Source organism: Diuraphis noxia, unplaced genomic scaffold (genome assembly GCF_037042655.1).
Source record: "Diuraphis noxia isolate RWA-SAM2 unplaced genomic scaffold, SU_Dnox_SAM2 contig0004, whole genome shotgun sequence".
In the NCBI taxonomy this organism is placed as follows: Eukaryota; Metazoa; Arthropoda; class Insecta; order Hemiptera; family Aphididae; genus Diuraphis; species Diuraphis noxia.
The window spans coordinates 8,528,448-8,552,079 of record NW_028301714.1 but is presented as its reverse complement, the minus strand read 5'-3'; the positions used below and the strand labels follow the sequence as shown (position 1 = coordinate 8,552,079).

Genomic DNA, 23,632 nt, shown 5'->3' with positions numbered 1-23,632 from the left:
AGTACCTATACTATTTTTCCAGTTATTATTAATCAAAATATTAGTGGTGGATTTATAAATTTCTTTTTTTGTAAAAGCACATATGAAATGTTAAAAATCTTATAATTACCTCGATTATAAAACATATATAGTCATATAGATATTCTGCACACTGCAGATCACAGATCACTCAAGTAATTATATATAATCAGTATGGTTACCTATATACTTATATCATTTTAACGTACCAAAGAAATTTAAAAGCATGTGGTAAATAAATAATTCTACATTTCTAAAACTATGTGTATACCACAATGGCATAATCTTTAATTTCTTAATTTGTTATATTATTTATTTATTATTTATAATGTTACTATATTATATTACTATAGACTTAAGTTATTGAAACCAAATTAATCTTGTTATAATAACATACTTTTTATATATTGCGATACAAAATATCTTTATTTTTCTTAAAATAAAAACATTTTTACCATTAATATTTTAGTTTTTTTTTTTACTTATATAAATTCAAGAAAATAAATTGAAACATACGTGATTCCATAGTAAAGGGTAAGGGGTAGATACATTTTTATACTCTTCCCTCAGATATATCATTACTAAATATATTTCTTATGACCTAAAAATAAATGTTATGTATAATGGCCTAAAATATGAAAATAAGATTATAAAGTCTGCATGAATTCTGTTTCATTAATAATTGTTGATAACCTTTTGTTAGTTTTTATAATAGGTACTTCACGCATTATTATATAGACTATGCAATTTGCTCATTTAGATATATGCGTTTAAAAAACTTTGTAGAACACATTTGAATTTGTGTATATACGCGATTTAAATGAATCAACATAATATTTATTAGTAAACGTCTCAAGAACGTTTATGTCATATTATTACAGTCATTGTTGTCAACCATTTCCATTTTTTTTATTTAGCACTTTAAGCAGTCACGACTCACTTAGTTAATGTACCTATTCCGAAAATATTACTATAATGACTATAATGAGTAATGGATAATTATTGTAAGAAGAGTACATAATTGTTTTTAAAAATACTCAAGAGGTTTGTTTTCTATTGCTGTATAAATTATTTAAAGACTATTCAGTATTCTTAAGGGTTTAGTTGTACACACGAAATTTTTTTCACCAGTTCATGTATGAAATGTACTATATTATTTTTTTATCATTATTACCTTGTAGCATATAAATCGTAGCCTGATACTCAGCCAATTTTTCATCAACGTAATCCTGAGATTGTTGAGCAATTATTTCTGCAGTTGAACGGCCGTCGGTCGTGTTATCTTCGTCTGACCACTGTTGTGGTGATGGAGCTTCAAGCACCACAAATTCTCGAGGTCTATATGACGGCATCAATGAAGGCGATTCATATACTTGCGGTGACGGACACTTAAATTATAAAAGTTAATTAAAAAAGTGTGGTGACTAGTAGGTAGATACTATACGTAGTTCATCAATGGGTCTCTAAGATATTAATGATTTTTAAATCTAAAAGCACGATGTATAATTTTATATTTGAAACAATTTAGAACAATGCTAATTAAAAATATACAACATTTTATTTTTCTTAAAAACTGTATCTACCGTTCTATGGTCTACTATATTGTATCATTTTTATGTATTGTTTTATTGAAAACTACTGAGTAATCAAAAAATGACCGAGGAAAATATTACAATATGTAATTTTATAACGATGCTGCGTGACACATGACGTTAGTTTTCTTATTTATAATCTAACATACGATTGTGATATCATAACTTCATATTATAAAAAATTAAATGCAAAAAGTACTCTGAAGTTAATGTAAGATAATGAGAAATTTACCGGTGATGGGTATCTATAAGGTTGTGGCACAGCAGTAGGCAATGGAGATGATGTGGGTCTCATCGGTTTTGGGCACGGAATGTACGGTGGCGGGAGACGGTGGATCGGCGAATGTCGTGTTGGAGTCGCAGGTCGGAAAGACACAGGCGGAGAAGTCACGGATGGTGCCGGTGCCCAGCCTTTAGGATGTGCTGGAGGCCTCGACATTACGCAGAGTGGTTGAAATTAACCTAAAACAGTGATATAATAATAATTAATAATTTATCATCTGATACTTTAATAATATATTATTAGGTACTATCATTATCATTCAGGGGCGTATTTAGACTAACTTCTAGGGGGGGGGGGGGGGCGACTCGTTTTTTTTCTTTAATTCAAGCTCAAATTTTACAAGTAAAAATGCGTGGTCGTGAAATGGATATAATTATAATATACAGTAATAACGGTATTAACTACGATTTATGATATAACAACTATCTTAAATCATGTTATTATGTGATAATAAAATAATTATAATTATAATTATTATAATAATAATAATAATAATAGAACTCTGTGGATATTGTGTATAAGTATCTGGTCTTCCATATGAATAATTATTATACGATATCAAGTAATATTATGCAATAATTTTTTCAGTGTTGCCAAAACATACTACTACACTTTATTTTCGTAATATTGTTAAAATATGTACTTTTTTAAATTTTTGCAAATTAACATACCTATAATTATCATAGGTACAACTATAGTATCCTGTTAATGTATTTTATCAAAAAGATTTTTAAAGAATTAACAAACAAAAGTTTACAATTATATATATTTATTAAATTACAAAATCAAGATTTCTTTTTTTTTTTTGAAAAACGATCAATTATTTTATTTACATCAATAAATATATCTTGATGGATATTCATTAAATAATACATACATTCTGAATCATACGCATTACGCATCCGTTCGCCTTCAATTATATTTCAATATTATGTTTTACTCATAGACATATACAGTAATATATACATATACATATACATATACATATACATATACATATACATATACATATACATATACATATACATATACATATACATATACATATACATTTACATTTACAGTAATTTTTCTTATCCCTAATTCGTATTTTATAACAAACATTTTTAGAGAAAATCAAAATTGATAACTCAATATTCGTTATACAATTATCCATATTAAAAAATTTTAACTGTATATTTCACATACAATCGATTTCTTAAATAAGGATTCAGGGGGGGGCGATCGCCCCCTTCGCCCCCCTAAAATACACCCCTGTTATCATTGAGTACATGTCACATATATCTATAATATTTAGTTTAATCGTTAAGTTTTAGATTCTTAGCGGAGCGAATAAGCAATATTTGTTTAGTGTTTATAACAATGATTTTTTTTTTTAATTTTTTTGTCATGTCACTTATCACTCACCATATTTTATATATTTTTAACTAATTGGAGCAGTAGTATAGCTTTAAGTTTCTCTTTATAAGCGTGTATTTTTGGTAGAATATAGGATTTGGTCGCTACTTTGAAGGAACGAAAATAAAAATTAAGAGTGCCTAACCTACTATAAAAATCGGGGAAAATAAAAATAAATATTATGAAAAGGCTGATATATTTAAACAAAATAGATTTTGTAATTTTTTTGTAGCTATTTTTCAAAAATGAATACTAAGCTGTAAGGACTTGAATTATTCATATGATATACGCATATTTTGGACTTGATATTATTTCAAGATATTTTGGCTAATTTTGCGCTTATCTATATTCCTAGATATTTAAAAATGTTGACTTGTATAGGTTATTTTTTGGTAAAAAATCTTTATAATTAAATACCGGGTTCCTAATAAATTATTTTTACTCCATTTAAAAATATTGAAATATATTATTACAGTTAGAATAGTTTTTAAAGCGTTTATAGTCTTAAAACTAAATTTTTATTAATTTCATACACTTTTTTGTAGTCACTAGTTAACCTACGATATAGGTATAACCGGTATAGGTACAGTGTCCCACAGAGATCTGAAATTATGACAAATGAAATAATTTTTGTTCAAATCAATATTTAAAAAAAAAATTTTTTAATATAATTCATAGACACTTGCGCTACATTGTCGGTATACATTTTTTATGTTTTATTTTTAATACTGAAAATAAAAACTTAAAAATCGATAAAAAATTTCCAAAACATTCAATATATTCAATTTATAAATCTTATTTTTAGAGAAATGTCTATGCTAAAAAAATGTATTTTAGTCAAATTACTGATTTTTTTAAATATCAATATTGTCATTATAACTGATTTAAAAGTAAATTAGGTGTACGATCGTTTATGTTAGAAACATTATAATTTTAAAAAGTTTAATTTGTAGGCACTGTAATCTAACCTTAATAGGTATTAATTGTTGTATTATCAATATATTGTGTTATCAGTGTTATGATAACACTGTTATCACATATGTACAACGAGTAGTCTCGGACCTCAGTTGTTCTGTATCTGTTCAGTCTCATGTAATTAATAAACCGTTTTTTTTTTTCAAATTAAATATAGATGTTTATTTATTTCTACAAATTTAATTTTAAATATTTTATATGAACATTTTTAAATACCCTAAGCACCTAGATAAATTTATATCTTTTGAAATTATAATATTTCTAACATATTAAACTAGATCGTAATTTACTTAACAAAAATATTGATATTTGAAAAAATTGTAAAAAATCAGCCATTTGACTTAAATACATTTTTCTCGAAACAAGATTTACAAATTGGCTACATTGATGTTTCGGAAATCTTTTTAATCAATTTTTAAGTATTTTATTTTCAGTATTAAAAAATAAAATGTAACGCAAATACCTATCTATGCATTATAATAAAACATTTTTTTTATATTGATTAGAACAAATTATTTTATTTGTCAAAATGTTAGATCTCCGTGGGACACTCTGTATAATATAATAGGCCTATACTCTGGTCAACGAATGAACACAACGTTTCTGCGCATCCCTTCGTCGCCCTTTTTTTGAAACCGATTTCCTATGGAATGATGTTGCGTGTGGGGGGACCTGCAGTTTTAGTCAGCGCGTGGCCTATATAGCTGTTCTTTCGCTGAACAGAATATAATAACTAAATGACTAGATTATGAAATCATGTACACACATTTACATCGAAATAATTTATAATGTATTTAATATTTATGTATCTATGTATAGGTATTGCATATTAATTATAAATATAAATTATAAATTTTAAATTAGGTATATAAAATGTGCTTTACTTGACGATCATTTTCCATAACTATTATTGTTACTTGCAATATTTCGTATCCGCATTTGTTTTAATGGTTTTATCCAGAAATAGACATAGTTATGAGACTCATTATTTTTAAATAACCTTTATTTACTGTGATTCGTAATAATACAACACCAATCAACATTATAGTGAACAGCTATTATAAGCTATTATTTGTTAGATAAGTACTCATTTATCACCCATATACCATATACCTACAACCTACATACCTCAAACAATTCTTTCTACAATCGTGTAGGTACATATATATTATATTTAAATTAAATATCGTAAAAATATTATCTTTAATGATGACCGTAAAGTCATTTAATACATTTCATTTTAAATGAACATAGTTTATAAATTATGGTATCAGTGTATCACATTATTAACGTGAAAGTAAATAAAAATAAACAATTAAACTGGCATTTATAGGCCTATATTCAAACTATCCAACTACAATGGTGCTACATACATATTGTACATTGTAAAAATAATGTTTAATACAAAGCTTAGTAGGTATTTTAAATTTTTAATTGTATCAACATTATAAACAGATAAATTTAACGGAATCAGTAAAAATATTAACAAGCAAATATATTTGTAAATTAATTCATTTAAATCTGTTTTTCATAATTTATAAGATATTTTATTATTTTCATTATTATTATAATTTATGTAAAATCATCAAACATAAAGAATTTTCAGAAAATTGTTAATAGCTCTATTCATTAATATATACATATAATATATATAAATGTTTAAAATTGTAAACAAGTGATTTATGAGCCAAATCTTTCACTTATAATATTTTTCAAAGGGATTTCCCGAAGTCAACCTAGTTGTTTGGCAAATGATTCAATTTCGAGTGACAGTTTTTTATAGCTTCGTTGAATAACGAGGGTGACCATAATATAATAAATTAAAGAACGTTTTATAATATTATGTTATAAAAATTAAAATACAAATCATGACAAAATAAATAATAATAATTTTATTTTAAATTGCTTATAATGTTTGAATAGAGGATCTTTTAACCTATAATAGTGTACCTATCGTGTTTTATGGTATTATTGTTTGTCATGCAATCTGATTTCATTTTCATTTTTTTTATACAATACATTTTTAAATATAATATACCTGATGCATTTGCATATAAATATTAATTGTTTTGAATCAATTCTATCTGTTTGTAGTGCGTATAGTAAAAAATAATTGAAATAGTATTATATTTAGGTAAATAAATCAAGGTAAATTTTTTGGAAACCAACCTATATGTATTTATAAATATTTAATAGACTTATGTATTCCTTTCTTTTCCAAAACTTTTGTTAAGTTAAACATTAACACGCGCAATAAATATACCGTTATAAATTTAATTGAAATCTTAAATCTTAAAGTCAAGTTTGAAAGTAAAATTATGCTTCTATTTTTTTTTTAATTTTTAGTAATTTATAATACCTGAAGTGGTTGGCAAACGTTTGTTGAAAAAAATATAAGCCACAGTGTGGTAATGTAGGATGTACTGTTAATCGTGCAATGATTTCCTATGCAAATCTTTGAAACTCTGTTACCGACAATTCATTAAAATGTATTTATAGTCTATACGGAGTGATGGTTAGTTTTATAACTTAATAAAGTTATAGCTCTAAAAGACTAGAATGATCACGAGCAATTTGTTAAATCCAAAACATAATATGATATAGAACAAAAGATTTAGATTTTTTCTTTAACTACTTCATATTTATGTCATCTAATGATGTACAAACAGTATCTAAAATGAATTGCATTGCCAAAATACGTGAGTATTAATTGTATTATAGTAATTTTTCAGTGTATAATTTCATACATAATATCATTAAATCATATTATAATAAGATTAATATTGTCTAAAGACTTAAAGAAAATGTACGTGTAATATATTACACTTTTCAAATGTTTTAAACGAGAATACATGGTAAATACAACAGACTATGCTCAGCCGCGTAGGTAGTCTTTATAGGTTCTAAATTACAAAATAATCCCAAGTTAATACATCATATTCCTTGTCCCTGCTGTTATATTTATAAACTAAAAATTAAAAATAATTAATTAAGATTAATTAAATAATAATAATCTACCATGTATGAAAAAGTGATGTTACAATCGTTACCTAAACGGGTAAACGATTTTTTCCAAGTAATTTTAGGCACATTAATTTTAAATATTGACATATTATGTAATTCGTTAAAATTATTACGATAATACGATATGGTATTATATACAATATGTATAAAAATCGTATATAACTATAAATAAAAAAATACAATTCAAATACAAATAAAACTATAAAACTTTAAGTCTATAAAATGTGTTTCTCGAGTTTATATATATAATATTATATTCTAATTTTGTATTTTATCTTATGAAAAAAGTAGATATGATCTTTGGCAACTAGTTTTATATTCGTATTTTATATGTACATAACATATTCAAACTTATAAACGAACACGCTATAAAGTTGTATAATAATGTTGTTAAATTATATCATTTATATTATGCGCTGTTCCTTAAATAAAAATATTATAAATTGTGAAAAAAATTAATATTTTCCGTATAGAAATTGACAAAATATTTGTTTAATTTACATTAATTACTACATTGATAAATTGAAAAATGTAAGAAAAAATCCAACACCCACTATACTATTATACCACCTACGAACTGGAAAACCATCTGTTGCGTATGAAAACAAAATTGAAGTTAATATATACATATATACATATACCTAATAATATATCATATGATAAAATACATTTTTAAATAACTTATATTTTAAAATATTAAAATGTAATGTTCCGTGTCATCACTATTTAAATTGATTTTTAAAAATATAGTTTTTAAAACTACCATTACGGTTTTTTTGAAATGTCAGTTAAACGAAATAGACAGTTGCGTTATTTTGTTGTAGAGTATCGCTGCGTTTTAAATAAGATGAAACAAATAAGTTTTATCATATGATTTTTAAAAATGTTAAAACTTCCCCCAAGAAATTATTGAAAATACGCCACTTGTTATGCCTCCATCCTTCTCTGTACTCTATAAAGTTCCTCCAATTAGAACCAGCCTCCAAACGTTCGGCATTCTTTTTAGTTTTTTTTGTATACCTAGTTCCATGGCATTATTGGTATTTTTAAAGATATTTTTCCTACAGTATTCTATTTCATCAATGTGCGTAGCACCAGCTTGGTTTTCCAAGCATTTCCATTGCAATATTATTTTTCTGATAATTTAAAACATGTCCGTATCACTATCTTATTATTTCTTCGTCTCTCGTTAAATTTCTTTGATTGGTATACATTTAAAATTTTTATGTTTTCAAAACTAATTATAACAAATCTTTAAACTTATTTCAGTCAATTTTGAAATGCTTGAGATTTATCCCAATATAGCTTAACTGGTCGTATTCGGGACGTATCCAGCTGTTTTTCATTTTTTCTGACAATGCTCTTATAACTTTAGTAATTTTGTAATTATTCCACACTTCCACAGCAATATATTTATTTCAATCCCAATAAATAATACATACAATTAGTAGGTACACAATAATTAAATATACTTAAACTGAATAATTTGTAGAGTGTACCTTTATTCTAAATAAAAAATATTAACCTATTGCCTAACATACTTCCTAGATATTAAGAAATATTATTTCTTTAAAATATATGTTATTCTTCTCATAATTTATGGATTTATTTCAATTTTCAAACAACTTAATTTTGGATAATGATTAATAAATTCAATAAAAATTTAGGACTATATTTTTTGATAAGAAATTTTATTTTAGAAAAATACTCCAACAATGGAGAATTATTATTTTAAGGGAATTGAAAGTTATAGTTTTCTGTCTTTGTATTTAATATACACGCACAATATAGGAATTTAGATGTATTCTATTTCTAACGTATTGTAGTGAATACGTTATACATATACAGTTATATAGTGAAGCGAGAATAACTTACTCTAAGTAGATTACTTTAAGTACATTTAAATTTATTGTACAATCTACTATCGAGATCAACTTTCTCAAAATTATTGACTTATTCAAATTTGTGTTCAAAATTCTGATTTTGACGTTTTACTAGATCAATTGATATACAGTGGAGATATTATTTAAACAATATATTTAAATTCCCATGTATTGCGCATGTGTTAGATGACAGATAATATCCACTTTCAATCCCATAAATAGTAAATATAATGTAGTATTATATCATATTTGGACATGTTTTTTTTTTAAACATTAAGATACTTATTTTCTTTTAATTGGGTACACAATATAACTTAAAATTAGTTCTTTATATTTTTATAAATATAAATATTATAAGGTCAATTAATGGTAGTAAAAATAATAATTAATTCGTAATTTGTGCCAAGTTGAGTACGAAAAAAATCACTTAAAAATATAGCGCTGATGGTGCTTTTATATAGTGACCTCGATATGAAACGTGAGTAATGATCATAAAAATAGAGTGATGAGAATATGACACACTGTACCCACTATAAGTAATTAGTATACTGGAAAGAAAATGGTTTTATGACATAAATGTAATCTAGAATTATTCCTATTTTATTTCAGTAAAATATTTAAAATATATTTATAGCTAAAATGTTCATAACAGCATTGATTAAATACTTTAACAGTACTTAAATGTGGTAATATACATACCTACTATTGTATAATCAACGATTGTAGTAACTAATCGATGATGAAGTTGTCTAAGATATAAGATTTGATAGATAATTTTAATATGGGTACACAATTTTGAAATCATCAGTATAAGCAATTAAGTTAATGAACTTTATAAGTTTTATCTATTGTAAAATTTTTCATAAACAAATAATTTTCAAACCCTAATCAGTTTAAATAAAAGAATCATGTCTATATGGCACCTATAGAAAAAACCTTTCCAAATCTTAACAGACAGTGTATTATTCACAAATACCTCATATAGTAAATATAAATAAAGCATCTGAGAATTTATACAAATTGTATCATATTGTTTCAAATTTCAAATTAATGTATTATTATTCAATTACTATTACAAGAATTTTTAAGTGTATCGTCATTGTAATGATATTATTAATTAGATAGGCTTAGATTTATATACCTTAGCAATATTATCTATATATCTACATAATATATATTATATATTATAAGCGTTTTATTACGCGTGTTCTGAATAACATTACAGAAGATAAGTATATATACTGTATAAATTAGACAAGTAAGATAAACTAAGTATAAGTTATATATATTTTTTAATAAACTAAGTAGATTAATGTTTGTTACTCAGGGCAAAAAAAATCATACTACCTACATTATATTTTCTGATTCAACTATCATTATTATACATGTAATACTACAAACATATGAACATTATTATTATAAAAAAATAAGGCACCCCTATAACGTTGATGTTATCCTTGTCAATTTTTCATCTTGACAGGTTTATATGTTTTATTTTTTTTTTTATAAGAAATTATCAATCTGTTCTTATCAAGAACAATAAGCAAATGTGCACAAAGTAATTAACATGAATATTTTGAGAGAAGAAGCCACCCATTAGTGGCACTACTTGTTTTTTTTTTTAAATTTTTTTTCTGGTTAAATAAGTTAAGATATTTGAAATTTGTGATAGTAGGTCTCGACACCATCTTAGCTTAGGTCGTCTTGGGGGATTACCTGAAATGGACAAGGTTGATGATTTTTCCATGATAGTATTAGAATGAAAAAGTAGTTTGCTGTGAAATCTTTTGTAGTAGCATTTTGCTCCATCAAGTTCGGTAGCTATTTTTAGATAATTATGAAGTGTAAGATTGGAAACAAAGGGAGGGGCATTAGTTATTTTTCTTAGGGGATGTTTTGAAATGTTTGAATTTTATGTATGTTTGATTTTTTGCACTACCCCGGAGCTAGAGCAGCTCCAGATGGGTTTTAGAGGGTATAAACGTAAATTATAAAAACGATACGTATTTTCAATCACATAATCATATATACAATGCTTATAATTAGAATGTACCTACATAATTTGTGCGATTTAAATTAATAAGCATAAGTGTCTTAAAATCTGCTTAAATAGGTATATATAATATCTCGTATGTACTATTTAGGTACCTATATATAATACGATTATATTATTAGTTAATTATTAGTTAACCTAACCTATACATATTTTAGACATTTAATCAAAATATTAAAAGAACATTAAAGCTTAAATCTATTGAACACTAATACATAATTGGTAAAAAAAATATGTTTTTATATTTTACCAAATTTCATTTAATCATCTCTATATATAGGTATTTATTTAGGACGTATTTATTTTTATAGAGGTAGAATTGTATAAATAATAGTATTGTCAATGTTATTTAATGAACACGGTAATGCAACATGTAAGTGTCATATGAATATAATATATTTATGCAATTCCACCTAATAGGTACCAACTCAAAAATGTATATATTTTTTTTAACTACATAATGTTATCAGAATTTGATCCACTATAAGCACGGAGACATTTATTAAAAAATTGTTCTTTTTTTATCAATTACACATAATCCGTTATAACATCATAAAAATGTACAAGTAGGTAGGTACTGTGGTAAAATAGTTATTTCAACACATCAAAAAATTATATGATGTCCTCTAGAACGAATAAGCAGGCAATTAATGTATAGGTACTTAACAATCAAATAAAATGGGTAATTACTTTTAATTATTTTAAATGTTTCCCTTGTAATACATATTATCATTGTCTTCTGACTTCCATTAAATAGGTAATAATAAATAATATTATATATATTTTTTTTTTAAATGCATATTCTACTCACCAGTTTATAAGGGGATAAGTAATAATCCAGTGATCGTTCGCTATCACAAAACTATATAAGATATCAACTCGAAACACTATATTATGTATATATTATTGTATTTTATAAGATGCACTAAAACGAACACGTTTCACACCGGGGACGGTTTGTTTCAGGATAGGGGATTGTGCTGAAGACCACGAGGATACTGAAAAAAGATTTAACGCGCACGGTTACTGCCAGCCGTGAGTTGATTTTTTTTAAATATAGCATTTGGCACTGACGTGGCCCTTCGGCGGGCGACCGATCTTTTTTCGTGCGTGTACACATACATACATACTATATTATATTATTTTATACATTATACGCACAACTGTATACATTAAATTACTACGAAATCTCTATACATACTTATTATGTAATACATTCGAGTCTCGATAAATAATTGTTGTCTAACCTCTTGAAGTATTTTAAGTTGTGTTTGAGGGGTATATAGTATATGTCACGGAAAAGTAGAATTAATTTTTATTTCTCATGCGATTCGAGTTACCGATAATTACTGTACCTATATGTATATTATGTATAAATATTATGCACAAGTACGTTATATAATAGGAGGTGACGAGGTGTTTATAACTCCTGTACATATATGACGGTTTTCAGTGTTTAACCATAACCATAGATCATCCAGTGGTGTAGCCCGGAGGGACAATGGAGCCAAGCCCCTTCATCCATTGCTAGTAATTTTAAAAAATATGACAATGTTTAGAAAAAGAAATATTTTTTCATCCACTACAACGAGTCTTAAATATTAAATAGACATAATATTATTATAATAATATACCCTATCAAGATGTAAATTGTTGGTAATAAATTAATAAAAATAAAAATTTGTAATAAAATAAAATAAAATAAAAGTAATTATTTCAGTAAGCTTAATTTATTATGTCTGGTTATATAGCATAATAATATGTAGGTAAAAAGTTATCTCTATAGTGCAAGATACAAATTTAATTTTTATTATGTTTTTTTTTATTGGCCGTTCTCTTATTTTATTCTAGTTACGCACTAACAATATCATTTTATGTACTACCTATATAAAGAAATAAGATTACGTCATTTATTCTGCAGATAATTACCATAATGTTGGTTATTAAAATTTGGAGTTTTTTTTAATTCATTAGCAATTTTCAAGCTTTACACTATTATGACGTATCTTATATGTATATTTATTTACTGTACGTTTTTTATAACCCCTCAAAATATTGGATACTCTCAGTAGGGATCGGTGGATCACGTAAAACATTTAAAATAACGTTGATACATTTTATATCAGTACAAAAATTAGAATATAATGCGAGTTAACTATTAACTAAAATTATGTTCCACATAAAACATTCACATGTACATGATTCATAATATATCGCACATTCGCGTGTACACAAGACATCTGTCATAAATTCATGCTGTCTAAACGACGAATATAAACAGTACAAATCGCGTCTTTACTTCGGTGCAATAAAGTTAAAATAAATGCTAAATATTAAAATATATAAAACCTATGTGATGGCTATACATTAAGTATTATATTATATATTGTAATGTGTATAGTATGATGATCAAAATAAAGTTTTTACTGTTTGTGCCATTGTGGGAGTCTTTGATTTCAAAATGTGTATAGTCTGAACTTAATATCATATATGTATCTGATAGTTTAATATTTGTCTGTACACCAGCATACCCATCTTCTATGCATATAATAATATTATATACATAAGAAAAAAATTATGATAAGACATTTAACTGTATTACTTACGGCGGCTAATCCTTCAAACCGCAGGTTAGTAGGTTACTTACGATGTATGTAAATTAATTAATAGTTATATACCTAGGTATACACATACGCATATAGACAACAAAATTAATTATCATTAACGTTATAGTTCGATATCAGACATTATGTACCTATATCACAACGGCAAAATCAGGCCTGTATAGTCAGACAAAATTTTTAGGTGGGGCACACCTAGGCTACCTAGCATAATATTTTCCAGCAAAACTATAAATGTCTATACCATTTATGTCCAATCGTTGGTATTAAAATATTGTGAACAAATATAATTTTTCACATCATAGTTTTATAGGTATCTAGCATATGCCTTTATGTAATACTCAAAATTATTTATTTAGTTAGAGCAACACGGCATTGCATATTTAACAGGTGATGAAAAAATAAAATAAAATAGACATTACAAAAATTAGGTGATCAGAAATGGTTGGTCTTGTATTAATAATATGTCATCTTGCAAGAATTATTGTACGAAGTATAACATTATTATAGGTATCGTACAGGATACCCTACACGCGCGGAAGTTATAAATTATTATTATCGACGGACCACTGTGATCATAAAAATATATTATATATATATAGGATATTATTATTACTATGATAATTATTAATTAATAATATTCAGTAATCACAATCGAATCGGAACACAAACGAGTTTGTGGTCGCATTCGCTGTTTTACACTTTTACTGAAATATAAAAAACTTTATTACCTTATTATGTCCTTATAATAGGTAATAATCGCACTCTGCGTAGGTTTATGTTATGGCAAAGCATTGTGTTGCTGATTCAATAAATACACAGTCGTTAAAAGTTAAAACTCAATTATTTTATTTTACTAGTTAGCCATAATATATAATAGTCTATAACGATTGAATTTTCTCAAAATCCAACTCCGTAAATTCCCTTGTCAGTTGTCACATATATCATTATTTATTTTACGATTTCAAACTTGCTGGCCACCATAGTAATATTATATTAATCACCAGCATAGACGTAACTAGGGGGGGGGGGCTTGGGGGGGGCTAAGCACCCCCAAAACATATTTTTGCCCCCCCTGTCAAAAACTTAAATTTTATGAATAATATATGTTTTAATAAAATGTAATAAAAAATGTTATAATAATAATATGTTACTATTTTAATGTTAACCTACCACAATACCACATTTTTATAATTTGTTTTATACATGCCATACACGATACACACTACAAAAATTATAATAATAAAATAATGTTATGATTTAAGGAATAAGTATAGGGGGTGTGGGGGGCAGAGCCCCCCACATTTGTTATATATATTAAATATGTTAGGGCTTCAGCCCCCCCCCTAACTTTAAGGTCTAGTTACGCCTATGATCACCAGATTATATCATATTGTTTTCATTATTCGCTTGGCGATTAAAAATAATGAATTAAAATTCAACAATATCGTCTTCGTAAATAAGAAACAGAAAAATATGACCAATAAAAATAAATTATGTAAAATGTTTAGTAAAAACTTTAATTGTAAGACAAAAAATAAAAATAAACAAATCAAACCAATAATACAACTTTTTTTTAAATATGATAAACAGAAAATTATCAACTTAAAAATAACTCGACTAGTAAAATGTTATTAAGCTATAGACGAGAAATTATAATTAGAGCACAAATATTTGCCTCAACATGAATTTACTAATCAATAGTATTTTGTAGTATATTAAGTTGCTTTCATAATAATATTTTAATTTTATTAAAGTATAAACACCTATTTGCGCTAAACTAAAGTAAATGAAAGCAACGCGTGTTGTTAACTAATAAATATTTCTTCTTGACCATGATGTAGGTGTAATCTGTGATAAATTCTATAGGGGTGGACACTGGTAAAACTAGAGATCTATAAACTAGAATGATACTATTACAGCCCATTCAGTTAAATATTTGAGGGGGCAGTTGCTCCACCATCAATAGATTACGTCTTTGCTTGTCAATTTTTAAAATACTCAAATATTACATAAAAAGAACTTATCTTTATCACATATTGCCGCTAAAATTACACCAGTTATTTAATCGGCAGTTAGTTAATGCCGAGAAAATGTTTTTATCAGGTTTGCCTTTGATAAAAAAAATTATAATAACAAAAAAGTTTGACCAGATGACAAATATTAAACTATTTACCTCTAACGCCATTATACTCCAGGCAGGTTACTCTACCAATACTAATAAATAATAATTACATTTACATATTATATTACATAAATTAATTTAGAAAAATAGAAATGAATTGTGAGTAGGTATTTAAGTATATACAGTGTGTTTCCTTTTAAAGGTAACACTAAATAATTCTGTCCAGTGACATCGGATTAATATGCGGATTTCGGGAGGGAATAGGGAATATATAAATACACATTTCTTGACGATTTTTACATTTTTAGATCTATCCGTGTGCGCATGCGCAGTACAACTTGCATTTTTTTAAATGGCAACAGGTGTTTTGAATACCAAATTCGGATAGACCGAATTTTTTTAAGTCGATTTGGTCCTTTTTACCATAGCTCTAAAATCAAAATTGACTAAATGGCAACCAGTCAAAGTTTCGATTAATATTATTGAATTATTTAATAATATCTGCAAACCTACGGATACAAAAATAATAAATAAAATTTCATAATAATTCATAAAATTCTAGTATGATTGGTGAAAAATTCAATAATATTAATCGAAACTTTGACTGGTTGCCATTTAGTCAATTTTGATTTTAGAGCTATGGTAAAAAGGACCAAACCGACTTAAAAAAATTCGGTCTATCCGAATTTGGTATTCAAAAAACCTGTTGCCATTTAAAAAAATGCAAGTTGTATTGCGCATGCGCACACGGATAAATCTAAAAATGTAAAAATCATCAAGAAATGTGTGTTTATGTATTCCCTATCCTCTCCCGAAATCTGTATATTAATCCGATGTCACTGGACAGAATTATTTAGTGTTACCATTAAAAGGAAACACACTGTATACAGCACGAAATCTTAATAACTCGAATAGGTCGAAGACAAAAAAAAAATTTCAGTTAGGTACCTACCCATAATTAATATAAATAGGCATAGGCGTGCACCTAGGCAGGGTGGGCAGCTGCCCCTCTTGCGGGCTACTTTTTTTCTCCCAAATATAGCTTTAAGAAAAAAACATTATAATATGATTTTATATTACATTGAGTCAATGAATAATATATTGTGAATATTGAGTAAACGGTGCACGATAATTTCGTGTTGTCAAAGGTCCAACTTTGTTCAATCCACAAGCGATAGGTACAGCGTAGATATTATGTGTTAATAGATATGCGGCAATAATACTAATAACCAAAATAATATTCAATTATATTATTATAATACTACTGTATATAATGTATACAATATACATTCTGCCCCTCCCCCCCCCCCCGGTCAGCAAGGTCTGCGCACGCCTATGTAAATAGGTTTTTATAGAAATGCAAAGGCTAACACATACTTTCGAGTAATCGACAACTCGATTTGTAGACATTTGAGCTCATCGTTGAACTTTGGTATAGTTGGCCGAATATGTCAAAATGAATGTTAATGATTAAGGATCGCTTTGTTGTTAGGAATGCTAATTAAGGATAAACGTTTTGGGTGTTAATAAAGTCAGTGCGAAAAATTTAGTAAAAATTTTTATTTTGCATAATATTTTCCACCTACAAGGAAAGATATTCCTAACTGACAATAGTGGCTTACTGATGGTCGGTTATAGACTTATAATAGCAGTGTTCTTTGGATGCTCATTTTAACAAGAATATGGGTAGCATATCGGAGAAATCTTCATCGCTCTAATCTATCTTTCTGATTGGTTTATATCATAATTCATAATGACAGTTAAGTTGTTAGGGATCCCATAAAATTGCTAAGAGTGAGGAAGGGGGTGAAATACGAAATTTAGAACTCTTTTGCCAAAATAAAATGTAAAGCCAAGATTTATGATAATCAATACCTATAGATTTAAATATTAAATACCATCATCTTTCACGCGTAGGATAAATTCGTGACATTCTATTTATACAAGAACTATAAATGGTTCTTGTAAAATCCAAACAATTTCATTTTTTTAAAGTTTCCATAAAATTTAAGAAAAAAAAAATTCAATTTTTGGACCTATCTTGTATTTTAACCGAAACTTAGTATTCATTACTAGTTCCCATAAGGCCATAACCCTTGAATACGACACTGCACGAGCTTCGTGTTATGTAATAATATATTAATATGTAATCAGAAATTAGGTATTCAACATAGGCGTGTCCAGATCTCCATGGCTGGGGGGGGGGCATTTATAAAATTAAAATTTTTTACTTACTCAACGATCAGTATTTTATAATTTATATTTGTGACTTTTTTTTTTTTTGTATGGCAATTATATAGCACTATTAACCATATAGAAGTCTGTGTTTCAACCACTGCAGATTATACGCCAAGAGGCCAAGAATCAAGTCACTGGGGAGGCCGGTGCCTACCCTGCCACCCCCGTAGACACGCCTATGGTATTCAATACAATAAAATATCCAAAGAGTTTAAGCAAGCAGGTATACTGACAAAAAGCCAACCAATGGATGTTGATTTATTAATTTTGATTTTAATAGTATTTTTATATATACTATACAGGTACCAATATGATAATCCAATTACTTTGATTGCTGGAGGCTGGAGATGTATCTATGTAACAGCAATTTTATGAAATAATATCTACTGTTTATAGTAATAATCACCAGCGTGTCACTAAACCAAAATTATATGTTATGATAATAACAAAATATCATAAATTATATATATATATATATATATATATATATATATATACCTATGTATATTATATATTAATAATATAATATTATAACTAACAAAAGTTAAATTTAAAAAAAAGGTTTTCTTGATTTCAAGATTTTTATAAGCTAATATTGGGATAGGTGCATTTAATATGATATTATGATAACAATTTTGGGAATAAATATGAAGTGTTGGTTAGAAAAAATCACAAGTAGTATTGCATTGATGCTCCATATTTTATACTTTATTCATGGAATTTCTTAATTATTCCAGGGTATCTGTTTTTAGAGACAGACCTAACAAATTATCAATCATACAACAAATTCGTTAGACATATTTGTCACTTCTTATTCAACAATCCCCTGTGGTTTATTTAAAAATGAATAGTACGCATTATTTTTCATTACAATAATATTTACAGAGATTTGTTGAAAAGTTGAGGAAATAATAATTATAAAATTGTATTCAGTTCTAAATCAACTAAATCTTTTAAAATATCTACCTTATTCCCTATCCCATACTTATAATTTAATAAATAATAAGTAAGAATAATGTTTTATTTTTTAATAACAGTAACTCTTAAAAATTTTATTTTGAACATTTAAACTTAAAATATTTATTTATTTTATTATCGAGCCAACTATCCACAGATAACAATTTTTTTAAGATATACCAAATTAATCAATTTCAAATTAATATTTTTTGTTCATTGGAAAATCTGATGCCATCCTTAAACTCGATATGACATGACAATATTCATCCCATTATATTATTAAAATATTAAATACATTGTACATAAATAATTTTTAAATTTTTTTTTTAATAAATAATAATAAAAATACTAAAAAATTTATGGAATAATCATTTTATTATGATAGACATACAGTAAAATAGCATTACAAATAGTTACGAATATAATATTAATATAATATGTAGTTAATACAGTAGTTATTATTATATATCGATAAAGCTGAGTATTAGGTACAATTTACAAAAAAAAAAAAAAAAATACATATAAATAATAATAAGTATTATTTAAAATGTTTTATCTTAAATTTATGTTAATAATAATTAATAATAAACATGAGATATTATAATACCTATCAGAGAAAAATTACGTATGGCATTGCTAACTACTGTATAATAAAAAAACAATTTCATTTTCTAAAACCTTTAATTTATATGGTTTAACATCTATTATTTCTGTACTTATTAGAAAATCAATTTTTTTTTTTTAAATTATTTTATGATTTAAAATAATGTTATTTTTCAAAATCTACATATTTTATTAAAGTTTATTGTAGTAATAATATCTGTAGTTTATATTATTTTAATGTTGTTGTATAATTTAAAATTTTTAATTATTTAAGATTATAATAATAATAAATATAATAATTCGGGAACAGATATTTTTCTAGCACAATAACAGTTTTTATTAATATATTTTCAACCCACTGAATAAGTTTATGATCTCTAAGATACAACTAAACACGATAGTTTTTCTAGAACACAATAGTTGAATTTTACTTGTCACTTAAGGGTTAACTTAGACATGGGTGGCTCTGAGGGGGGCCCTCCAAGACTGTATTTAAAAAAAAAAATTTTGATTGTTAAAAAAAAAATTACAAAAAAAAGCATCTTATAATATTGACTATTACACGACACACACAAGTATGTAGATTTAGCCATAGAGGTATGACGGTATATATGATTTACCTGCTTTCTATATTATAAAGGACTTATAAGGCTATAAATAAAGTATATTAATATACTATGATATTACTATTTTATTATGTTCAAAACATGAGTTACGCAGTAGAACACATTTCTGTACGGATAACAGGAAGTAATAAGAATATTATCTTGATAAGAATTGATATAAACTTATTCAATAAATAATCTTTTTGGTACAAGTTTTTATGAAATTAACTTGACCCCCTCCTAAAAAGGCTCTAGAGGCACTCTTAAACTTAGTTAAGCTTAAGTGTCACTTTATTGTTATTACAAGATATAATATAACATATTTTTTTTTAAATCTATTGAATATTTTATAGATTAACTTAAAAAATATCTGCTCCCTAATAATAATAATAATAATAATATACTAAAATCACACAAATAATGTAAGTTGATATAAAATGTATTCATTACTATTATAATAATACATAAGTTTTTAATTTTCGTCTATTACTTATTATATTATAAATTTAAAGATTTTTAAATTGTAAATATTTCAATCATAAAGCAAATTTTGGCACTAGGTTTTATTTAATATTTTAATTTATAAAATCTAAAGTAAAGTATAATTTTGTTAAAAGGATAAAATTATTAGAGAAAAATGTTTGTGTGAAAACAGGATTTAATTGTTATTGTTAAAGTAATTTTGAGTGGAGTAAAGAAAAAAATTTGAGCAACATTTGGTAAAAAAAAAAGTACTAGTTATACATTAGTAAACTGCATATTATTATTTATCTCTTAGAGTTTTGAAAAGTATTCAAACAAGTAATATGAATGTTATTTCTTATGTATGTTTCTGAACTACTTATTTAATCATTAGGTTGCCACAAATGCAACGAAATCTTACACAATATAATATTATGACTACATATGTTTTTTTTTTTTGCGAACAACACAATCAACATAAACACCAAACTTAAATTATAAAAATAAAACAATGACACAAAGCTGAAGTAAAATTAATAAAATATCAGGTTACTTAATATTATATTATATAAATTGGTAATTATAAGTTTATGAAGAATTACGTTTACAAAACTATAATATTGTATGCACCATTAAAATAAAGTTTTAACAAAATTAAAATAACTATTGTTTATATGTTAACTAAAATAATATTAGATTCTTAATGATAAATGTCTAAAATTTGAACAGTTCAAAGAATACAGAGAAGCACAATTTTAATCATCTCACGCTTAGTGGTTTGAATTTTGATAAAGTGGAAGAGCATAAAGGAAGTTAAGTGACATAATTTCGAATTAGGCACTAATAAATTCTTCTCAAAGGTAGAAAATCTTAATTAAAAATAATATATCAAAAACATAGACAATGGGAAGAGAGAATTTACTATTATGAATTTTAGAAATAATAATAATAGTGTACTATACTTGAATGTATTTAAACAGTATACATTTTAACTACATAAAATATAGTGAATTGATTACTGTAGTATAGTCCAAATCTAATATTTATCTGAAACATCATAAATGGCGCATCAATACTTTTGTACTCGCATAAAAGGAACTCAAAAAAACATTTTTAGCGGAATATATTTAATGGAATTATAAAATTCCTAATAATGTTATTATTATAAATTAATTTTTTTTTTTGGTAAACTAATGACATTAATCTAAAGATGTCTACTAAAATACATAAAATAAACCTAATATTCACAGATCATTACATATTATAATTAAATTTTAAAATAGGACATTATTTTTAATATCTAAACCACTAAAGCAAAAAAAGACACAACACTTAGGATTCTTATTGTATAAAACACTCATAATTGGGATAATGTTATTGAAATCTAATATTGTTTTACTCGCAATTATGTGCATAAGTAAATCTGTTAAAAATGCAATAGGTATGGTTTAAAGTGCAGATCAAATATTTTGGGGACAGGATTTTTGTTTTTCGAGATTATTTGAAATAGTAATATTTTGGTTGTATGCTGACTAGAGGTTACACTGCCACAGTATCGTAGGTTGTGAGCCCTCCGCTTTGGAGGCGTTGCTGTCCTGCTGGGGCTTCGTTTCTATAAAAAAATCAAACAATATGTGAGTATTCTATAATAAAATAAAATATTTACAATTTTTGAAGTACCTAATAAATTAATTATTAAGATAATTAGTAAAAAAAAAGATATTTTATTAAAAATAATATTGTTTTAATAATAAGTAGAAGTAGATAATTTATATCTAAATCTCAAATGTTAAAATGACAGTTTGCATGTACTGTGTCTTACAAATTAAAATGCCATAATATTGTTTTCTATGTATACTACTTAAAAACTCACATCACACAGTTCTACTTTTACTTATAAAACTCACAATGCACGATAATTTGATATTATTAATATTATTTATTTATTAGAGCACTATAGTTATTTAGCAATAATAATAATAAATACTTACGGTTTCCTAAGTTATGACCAATGCATTAAACACACATAATATTAAACAACAAGTTAACAAATGATTGTAAAATCTACAGTGCTTGAAAAGTTTCTTTAAAAAATAAATTTGTTAATGTTGTTAAACAGGAACTAAATAGTTTTTTAAAATTGTATCCATATAATTTAAAGTAATGAATTGTTTAATTAAGTAATTTTTTTGTTCTTAAAATGTTTAATTGGTTTATTGCATACATTATGTAGTATAATATAGCTCATTATGATATTATAGACTAAATTTCTAAAAAAAAAAATTACCATTAGAATTATTTAAATACCCTTTATTTAAGAATAAACAAACAAAAAGAAAATAAATAAAATCATTCATGTTCCTCTAAAAAATGAATGAAATTCCATTATGTTCCTTCATACAAAAAAGGAACAATGTTCTCATCTAATTCCTTTGAACACATTCCTTCCAAGCACTGTAAATCTAAAGGCTAAAATCTAACGATATCTTCACAGTAATATTGTATAGTATAAATAATTTTAACAATCCCAAAATATATTTTAAATTACATTTTAGTGATTTATTTGATTTTAGTAGGTTTATTAAGTAATTTTGATTAGTTTAAATAATTTTAAAATACTAAGCTTATATTAAGTTATTTATTTGTACATCAGTATGCATTAGAATATTCGGAACATGTAGTACAGGCCTATTTCACTGACCTTTCTATGAGTTTTCGAAGTTCTTCTGTGGTCATACCATCCTTGGTATTGCCCTTCAAATGCGCTGAAAATCAAAATTAACAGGCTACTTTCA

At 25.7% G+C, this 23,632-nt stretch overlaps 3 protein-coding genes across 56 annotated transcripts in view; 1 reads left to right on the top strand and 2 right to left on the bottom strand.

The window, feature by feature from the left end:
• The window catches only part of LOC149055669 (uncharacterized), an 88,413-nt gene extending 69,752 nt beyond the window's left edge, over window positions 1-18,661 (top strand). For 3 of the 5 annotated variants that reach the window (XR_016191453.1, XR_016191452.1, XM_089226080.1), the window contains 3 exons: window positions 12,193-12,261; window positions 18,273-18,433; window positions 18,513-18,661. Coding sequence is in view for 1 of the 5 variants with exons in the window: in XM_089226080.1 (XP_089082206.1) it covers window positions 12,193-12,261; window positions 18,273-18,433; window positions 18,513-18,541 (259 nt within the window). In the remaining 4 variants the exon portion in view is untranslated. Of the gene's footprint in view, window positions 1-1,297; window positions 1,421-12,192; window positions 12,262-18,272; window positions 18,434-18,512 lie in introns of those variants that run through there. The other 2 variants (XR_016191454.1, XR_016191455.1) reach the window with 2 other exon arrangements.
• On the bottom strand, window positions 628-12,206 carry LOC149055670 (uncharacterized). The gene is made up of 3 exons (XM_089226079.1): window positions 12,038-12,206; window positions 1,843-2,072; window positions 628-1,406 (listed from the first exon to the last, which is right to left on the bottom strand). The coding sequence occupies exons 2-3, from the start codon at window positions 2,047-2,049 to the stop codon at window positions 1,167-1,169; spliced, it is 447 nt and encodes a 148-aa protein (XP_089082205.1). The 5' UTR covers window positions 2,050-2,072; window positions 12,038-12,206; the 3' UTR covers window positions 628-1,166.
• An 862-nt stretch (window positions 18,662-19,523) lies between the features above and the next one.
• Dscam1 (Down syndrome cell adhesion molecule 1) overlaps window positions 19,524-23,632 on the bottom strand; it is a 64,464-nt gene continuing 60,355 nt past the window's right edge. For all 50 annotated transcript variants that reach the window (XM_089226044.1, XM_089226073.1, XM_089226059.1 and 47 more), the window contains exons 34-35: window positions 23,539-23,602; window positions 19,524-22,449 (exon numbers count right to left, since the gene is read on the bottom strand). In XM_089226044.1, the coding sequence (XP_089082170.1) occupies window positions 22,377-22,449; window positions 23,539-23,602 (137 nt within the window). In that variant the 3' untranslated portion in view covers window positions 19,524-22,376. The remainder of the gene's footprint in view (window positions 22,450-23,538; window positions 23,603-23,632) is intronic.